Genomic DNA, 8,402 nt, shown 5'->3' with positions numbered 1-8,402 from the left:
ATAACTGCTAACAGATTTTGAAGGCAGTTTCGGTTAGCGGTTTTAATTTTTTTCCAAAACCGCTATATATATATATATATGAAACAATGTCTTTTTGTGTTTAAAATTTTAAATATATATAAACAATGTATAAAAATCTAGAAATAATATCGTATGTAGCAGGGCCAGCCCAATGAATTAGGGGCCTTAGGCAAAACTTTAAAATTGAGCCTTATTTTTTTAATATTTAAATATTAATTAAATAATATTTATTTTAATATTGTAGAAGATCTTCACCTAATAAGCACTGATTCCGCACTCAGTGATTTTTTGTTTGAGACTAAAATTACCATTTTGCCCTTACTCTTTGTTCTTTATACTTAAATTAAGTAGACTTATTTTTGTCTTTCAGCATTTTCGTAAATTGCAAAATAACCATTTTAATCTTTTTGAAATGTGAAAAATTGAACACTTTAACCTTTTGTGAGGGGCTGGATATCTGCAAAAGGAATGCTATACATCCCAAATTTTCTTCCCAAAAATGAGTTCCCAAATGATGTGTCACAATCTCATGAGATTTATTATTTTTGGAAGTGTGTCACCAACTCATGGGATGGTGACACATCATTTGAGAACTCATTTTTGCGAAGAAAATTTGGGATTTGTATCATTTCTCTTTTGCAAAATAACCACAACAGACAAGTCTGTGGGATTCTTAGATTTTTTTTTTCGTGGGCCTCAATATTATAAACAAATAATATATATTAAAACATGTTAACTGTTGAGTGCATTGTGGCTGTTGTGCAGAAGGTCTCCATATTATAAAAAAAATAATATTGTTTTTTTAAAGCATGTTGAAGGCCTCGAAAAAACATATTGAGGCCTTGATATTATAAACAAATAATAATTTTTTTTCTTAAAGCATGTTGAGGGCCTTTGTGCAAATTTTTTTTAGCCTTATTAAAAAATATTTTGGGCCTTAGAAATCTGGGGCTCTAGGCACCAGCCTAACTCGCCTAGCGGTTGGGCCGGCCCTGGTATGTAGTATGATATTATTGTATTACCAAAGAAACGACATTATTTTGGTTTTTTTATTTTTAAAAAAAAATGGTTAACAGTTATTAGAGTTACTAATTGTTAACCGCCTAAGCGGTTAGTCGAGACGGTTAATGAATTTTACTAACTACTTAAATAATTATAGTTAATGGTTATTAGAGTTACTTATCGCTAACTGCCGTTTAAACGCCTAAGCGATTAGCGGAGACAGTTAATAAATTATTAACCACTTAAACGATTACGATTAACAATTTTAACTAATAACCACTCACCATTAATCGTAACCGTCTTTTCACCTTTGCTTGGAGCTAACATTGGTGTGGTGGCACGATTAAAGCAAATGATGCAGCGAATTTGTTTAAAATTGTCCTCGAAATCGAGTGCAGGCATTCTAAAGAAAAAAACACGTGTAAGCTAGACACGTAATCTACAACAACAGAGGCACGAGGTGGCGATATTCTATAGGTTGAGTCACCAATCGAAGTTGCAGGCTTGCAGCAAAACTATCATCCTTAACCTCATCGCGACACGTGCCACACAACCTGTCAAAACGCAGTGCACGTGTTTGTCACTTAGGCAACATGAAAATACTACAAATATCCATCCACCCAAGACACCCTTATATAATATCCTCGCAACCAAAAAATTTCTGATACTCTTCAAGTTTTCTCAGATTTTACAAAGCAAAAGCAATTTCTCAAACTATAAAGAAAATGGCCTCCCATGATCAGAGCTACAGAGCTGGTGAAACCAAGGGTCGAGCAGAGGTATAATTTTTTTTCATTTGATGACAGTCGTTTTACTAAAAGTAATGTTTTTTTTTTTTTTTTTTGATTTTGTGTGCTTGCTTATTACTCAGGAGAAAACGGACCAGACAATGGGAACCATGAGGGAGAAGGCGGAAGCGGCAAAGGACAAGACATCAGAGAAATCCCAACAAGCAAAGGACAAGACCTCAGAGACAACCCAAGCAGCCAAAGAGAAGACCTCAAGCACGGCCCAATCGGCCAAGGAAAAGGCGGCAGAAGCAGCGGAGACTGGCAAGCAGAAGGCGGCGGAGGTGGCGCAAGCGGCCCGTGAGAAGGCGCAGGCCGGGAAGGAGAAGACCGGCGGGGTGCTGCAGAAGACTGGAGAGCAGGTGAAGCAGATGGCGCAAGGTGCAGCTGATGCGGTGAAGCATACATTGGGGATGGGCAAAGATAATAATAATAGTAATGCTGTTGAGGATGATACTCTCAATAAGCAGCAGCAGCAGCAGCAGGGTCAGGGGTACAATAAGGACTAGTTTGGAAGGCTTTTGCCTGCAGCTTGTGTTTTGTTATGTTATCTCAAGTGTTTATTTTGTTGTTGGGCATGTTTTTATCAAAAGTCCTTTACTACTACTCCCATTTAGCGAAAGGGAGTGTTGTATTTGGTCTTTTTTTAATGTGATTTCTGCTTTAAAATTTTAAATTAAAGAAATGCAATGGGGGCATTTGTCTCAGTTGGGATTAGATTCGTGCTCTCAAGTATTTGTGATGATTTGTTGAATATCATTACTAATGTGTTTTTCAAAAAATATTAATAATAATCATAGTAGTTGTGAAAGACGAATATATATAGTAGACGCAACCAGCTTCTATTAGAATTTTAGAAGTCAAGTCATCCGTTGGTCATCAGTGTTTCATCATTTTGTATTTGGTGAAGGGAAGGAAAAGCTGAAAGATATTGCAGAGTTAGACGTCACTAGAACCTTTTTGATGTTATAATCTTGTATTATTGTTAAAAGTTACAAGATATGAGGCTCTATATGGCTAGTTTTCCGCAGGGTGCTATATGATAAGATTGAGAAGATAATGAATCAAGTATATGTTGGGGAGAAAATACCTCGCCATGGCCAATGTGCCTTCATCCATTCACCTTAATTAAGTACGATATGCCTTTATCGATATTAGTTCAAATCATATTAGTTCAAATCCCCCTTCCCCTCTTGTGTTTACATGTATATGTAAAAAAAAAACAAAAAAAAAAAAAAAGTTCAGGAAAAAAAAAAAAAAAGTCCAGGGACCTTTTCGAGGAGTTCTCTTTTCCACGAGTTCTCCCAGGACTTCAAAACACTCTCTAACACATTTTTGGGACTCTCAATCCCACTTCTCTCTTGAACTCTTCTCTTCATAAGTCTTACATACATTTCACACTCTTCACGTACTGATTTATAGATGGAAATATAAAGATGTTTAAGCTAACTTAAGCATCGGAAGGTCTTCGGCCCTAACTGACCGAAAACCCTCTGACCTTGTCCTTATTTTGTAGGAGTACCATTGCCATACAAGAAGTCCTCTCATAGCTCAACCACGAAGAAAAATCACTAGTTAGCAAATCCTTAAACAAAAAAACGCATCAACAGTATAGATGAGCAAGGCTTGATCTTTTATGCTCCCTCCCTTGGCTTTCGCTTTCGATCTCCCCCTTCCTCCCCTGTACCCTGCTTGGTCTTCTCCCCTCCCCTTTTCACCTCTTTCCTCCTCCTCACTTTCTTCCCATGACCCTAAATCTTTTTAGCATTGGGCCACTTCCTCTGCAGAGAGCTTGTTGTGTTCCACCTTACGGACCACCATCCTCTACTCTACTTCCTTTGCCAACAGCCTTGCAGTCACTCCCACCTTATCCCCTCACCTTCTCCACCTACCTTCGAGCCCCCAAAATTGTTGGCATTTACCATCTCTTTACAGTTCATTGAGTTCAAGCTCAGAACCCAATGTTTACCGCCTATTCCTAGATTGAGGTCCCTACAATTTTAAAAATTTAGATCATTAATTCAAAATGAACAATTTAGACCACCTTTTCACTATCAAAGGGTGGCCGACTACCTAGAGATGTGGCTGTGATAGATTGATCATCCACGGGAGTGGCCAACCACCCTCTAAATCTTTGAAGTGGTGGTTGACCACCCCAACTGTATTATTGGGAGTGGGTCAACCACTCCTAAAAGAGTAGCCAATCATCACCACACCTTTTAATGGTGGTGGTCAGTAACCTCATGGACGTGGTGCAACTACCTCCTAGTAGTTCAAGAGACGGGGTGCAATCACCCTTGAGGGTTTGAGAGGTGGTGCAACCACCCTTGATAATTTTGGGGGGAGGGGGGAATGAGAGAATAGTGTAATCAACTCCTAAGGGCTTGATGACTTGAGGGTTATGCAATAAATCCTGGTAATTTAAGGAGAGAGGTGGCCGGCCATTCTCATAAGTGGTTGGGATGGTCAAGGATGGTCAGTCACTCTCTTTACTTTTTTTTTTTTTTTTTTTTTTCCTTTTTAAATGCTTATGCGATTCAATCCAAGCCGTTCTTTTTTAATGAATTACATAGATACTTGAAGCAAGAATTGCAAGATCTCAATCCCGCCAATTCCCATCTCTTTCTTCTCATGAGGTGGGAGAGCAAAACTAAACAAACTCTTTTTAAGGGGAGTAAAAAACTATTTTAAAGTGTTTATATTATAAAAACTAAAAAAGGTTAAAGAGACAAATTTAAAAATTTGCAGAGCACCCCTGTTTTTTTTTTTTTTTTTTGTCAACGGAGATGGTAGGCTTGAGGCCCTTAGATGGTCATACGTTCTTCACCTATGGACTACAATTACTTCAAATAATATAAACCAAAGAGTGATGGAAATGATCTTGTGTGAACAGTTATAAATAAATTGAATGCTATAAGAAACTCAAAAGAGAAGTGCACGCAATAAGAACCTTTTGATTAAAGAGTGATGGAAATGATCTTGTATGAACAGTTATAAATAAATTGAACGCTATAAGAAACTCAAAAGAGAAGTGCACGCAATAAGAACCTTTTGATTCCATCAAATCTCCTGTTGAGCATTACAACAAATCTACAATATTGATAGCTCTAATACTACTATACCGTATTGCAACGCATATCTTAACAGGCTAATGTTTGTAATGGCAAAATTGATATAAATAATCAGAAACAGCATGAATTGATGCCATAAATACTTCTGTAATGAACAGCAGAATTTGATGCATGGATGATTTTGTAACGAACACACCGGACCACTCGTGGAAGGCCTGCATAATGGGTATTCTCCGGCTTCTCGAGGGCCGCAGGATGGATTCAATGCATAGTAGGAAGAGAGTTAAAACTGGTCCGCCTTGCAGTAGAACAACCAGATGTAAATAATGTTTCAAAAAAATCTTGCCCAAGCGCCTACAAGTTATCCTACACCCATTCATTTTGTGGTGCTGGTGGAGCATAAATATTGAAGCTTATATTCATTAGAAGAACATGTATCTGCCAAATCCAGATGTCTTCTGACAATTGCTTGCTCCAAGGACTTTAAAGCAGGAAGCAGTTTTCTCGAATTCTGTTTAATAGAGTTGCCTTGGGCCTTGCAGAGTTCCTGCCATACAAACAACCAAATCACAATCCATGAGATAGATCTAGAAAGCAGCACAGTGCAGAGGTTATCTGCATCTAATATGAATAGAATTAGTTGGAAAAGTTGAAGTTATGAGGAAAATATACCTGACTCCATCGAAGTATGAACTCCAAGTGCGGGCAGCTTTCAAGAAGATTTGCAAATGCTTGTATTAACCTCTGCAAATATTTGTAAGGGATTGATGAGGCAACAGCCGGTATATCCACGGGACTGACGGCAAAAATGCATTTTTTAATTAGAGCATCCTCATTCAAACGAAGGCTAAGAATTAAAGCTTTGTTTGGTTGACCTTCACTTAGTGCTGCATCAACTGCCTGTATAACAGCATAACCACAAAAATAGAGAAAATAAAAAAAGAATTATCAAATCAGCAAAAGGAAAAATACTGCTATTTCACTGAAATGAAAAAAACAGTGCTGTTGAACAGAAAAGGAAACCTGCTACTAAAAAGAAAAGGGAAATGCTGCTATCCAAATAATATATTTTTGGATAACTTCACTTAACCTTTGGAACTTTCATTGTTGTTGCAAGTATCCCCCTAAAGTTTAAAAACTCTCAATTTAGTGTATCAAACTTTAAAAAGTTTGTAATGTCACTCATCCCGTTAGGATTTGGGGCTAAATTAGATGAAAAAGGGTAAAATGACCTTTATCTCTCCATAAAATTTATAAAATTACAAATGAAATATTTTTTAAAAAACAAATATAGGTGGTATTTTGAGAATTTCTAAGGCGTCCGTAGGATTTAACAGAAAATCCTAACAGAGAGGTGACATCGCAATCTTTTTAAAGATGGATATACTAAATAAAGAGTTTTTGAACTTTATGGGGGTGATTACAAAAATGATAAAGGTTCAAAGGATTAAGTGAAGTTCTCCCTATATTTTTTATAAGTAAATGAATTTCATAAAAAACACAAAGATGCAACCCAAATAATATGGTACATATTAATTGGTCGACTACCTTAATGTGATTCAGATTCTGTTCCAAGCTACATTTGAAAAACAGAAAAATATGAAATGAAAATTTTGATTTTCTCATGATCTTCATTTCCTTATTAGTTGCAGATTTTAACATGGAAATACCTCTGGTGTAACTTCTACGTCAAGGTCTGAGGGATCAAAGATAATGGATTCGTCAATTGAATAAACTAACACCCCCTCTGTTGTTGCAGCTGTAAAGCTCCGCCCAGTGGGTGCAATTCTCAGACATTTTGTACGAATAGAAGACCTTCCGGCGTTTCCTATGGATCCTGGTAAACCAGAACCTAAGTTTGTTCGGGTTTGTTTGTCAACACCTTCTTCCGTGTCACTGTTGTCGTCATCAATTAGATCCAGAGGGCCATCTCTTGTCATATTCTTTGAGTTTAAGATGTCAAGAACTCCATCTAGAGAGAGATTATGGGTTACTTGAAATCGACGCAGCAATACCTGTGCAGTGTGGATGCAAATATATACACATTCAATTCCATATACCACAACTAACAAAACCCACACAATGTTTTCAAAGTCAGATACGCCTTAAGCTATAAGCCATTATAGGTTCCTATAAAAAGAATTCATGCAACCTATAATGATCCATTACAATCATTGATTAGACCTTTATAGATTTCTGATAAAACATTGAATGTTAATCTTTACTGTCTTCTTGACAAACAAATTGTTTCACCAACCACCAATTGAGTACAAAAATGTAAAGATAAAAGAAGATTTTTATTGAAATATAGAATTAGCATAAATATATTACTGTGCTAATCTTGTTGACATTTCAGGTGACTGTGAGGTCCACTTTAACCAAAAAGTCTAGGAACTCGACAAAGGGGCACAGAAATAAATTATTGTGAATTATGCACAAAATGCTCAGAAATTAGGTTATAAATGTTATTTATCAAAAAAATTAGGTTATACAACGTTGAGAGTTTGACAAACCACTTTAAATCAATTCTATGATATAAGTAATGTGCCAGAACATGTACTTCATCTTACATATATTGCATAAATTAAAATTTTCAGAACAAAGTTCATGATTTCATTGTCTTCAGAAGCTTCTGAAAGGGGCAAAAGGGATACATATGTACAAAATAATTTAATGTTATGAACAATTGAACTTAGCACATAATCGGATCACTTATTCCACACCCATTTTTGATGTTTTTAAAGAAAAATAAAATAAAATTCTTCCACATGGCTCTGTCTAGTTTTAAAAGCGAATTGCTAATTTTCACAATTACCCACCCAAACTTTTTAAGTAATTGAGATATCATTAAAAGCGTAAGGCGCTCTCAAATACACATGAAGAATACAAGATAAAACATCTATATAGAAGAACAATTACCCACCCAGATGAAAAAAGGCAATCTGGAATCATGAAAACGGTCCGGAAATGATGACCAGACAAAATGCATTGAAAACTTGAAGAAGAAAAAAAGCACAGTTTTACCACAAAGATGATAAGTTATCTGTATACAAATAAATGTGTGCAAACTAACCTGATCTGCAACATCATACATACAGATGAATTTGCTATTCCCTGCGGCTAATATGTAACTGCCATCAGCAGAATAGCACAAGGTTGTGAAGAACTTCCCTGAAGTTGAGTTGGCGGCAGATCTACGATCAGTCATGAGACGACCACCAGAAATATCCCTACGGCCCTCAATGGTGTACATTAACAAGCCATCAATTGGGTCCCAGAAATGAATCTGTCCATCTAATGTGCTGCAAGCCAATTGCCTTCCATCTGGACGATAAACCAATGTAAGAACGTCATGTGTGTGAGGAAATGTCTCGACGGCACCTTTACCCTCAAAAACATCCCACAATCGAACAGTTCTGTCCCATGATGAAGAAGCTAAGATTGCCTACATGTGAAAACAGGAAACCTCATAAAGCGCCCTATTGAGTTAAGGGGAAAACTAAAATGCTGTGAATAAAGA

At 36.7% G+C, this 8,402-nt stretch overlaps 2 protein-coding genes across 2 annotated transcripts in view; one reads left to right on the top strand and one right to left on the bottom strand.

Moving 5' to 3' along the window:
* The first annotated feature begins 1,671 nt into the window (after positions 1-1,671).
* LOC132188498 (late embryogenesis abundant protein 7-like) lies at positions 1,672-2,450 on the top strand. The gene is made up of 2 exons (XM_059602972.1): positions 1,672-1,802; positions 1,895-2,450. Exons 1-2 carry the CDS (start codon positions 1,749-1,751, stop codon positions 2,318-2,320), a joined length of 480 nt encoding a protein of 159 aa, XP_059458955.1. The 5' UTR covers positions 1,672-1,748; the 3' UTR covers positions 2,321-2,450.
* A 2,391-nt stretch (positions 2,451-4,841) lies between these two features.
* The window catches only part of LOC132187985 (periodic tryptophan protein 2-like), a 5,009-nt gene continuing 1,448 nt past the window's right edge, over positions 4,842-8,402 (bottom strand). The window contains exons 3-6 of the mRNA XM_059602406.1: positions 7,956-8,327; positions 6,553-6,897; positions 5,555-5,782; positions 4,842-5,429 (exon numbers count right to left, since the gene is read on the bottom strand). Coding sequence (XP_059458389.1) covers positions 5,259-5,429; positions 5,555-5,782; positions 6,553-6,897; positions 7,956-8,327 — 1,116 coding nt within the window. The 3' untranslated portion in view covers positions 4,842-5,258. The remainder of the gene's footprint in view (positions 5,430-5,554; positions 5,783-6,552; positions 6,898-7,955; positions 8,328-8,402) is intronic.

This window comes from Corylus avellana, chromosome ca7 (assembly GCF_901000735.1).
Source record: "Corylus avellana chromosome ca7, CavTom2PMs-1.0".
Taxonomy (NCBI): domain Eukaryota; kingdom Viridiplantae; phylum Streptophyta; class Magnoliopsida; order Fagales; family Betulaceae; genus Corylus; species Corylus avellana.
This window is presented reverse-complemented; position numbering and strand designations above follow the sequence as displayed.

Bases quoted from the DNA above. Each gene is read 5' to 3' on its own strand.
- LOC132188498 (XM_059602972.1), top strand. From the start codon at position 1,749: ATGGCCTCCCATGATCAGAGCTACAGAGCTGGTGAAACCAAGGGTCGA. The intron at 1,803-1,894 runs GTATAATTTTTT...CTTATTACTCAG, and splicing joins AAACCAAGGGTCGAGCAGAG to GAGAAAACGGACCAGACAAT.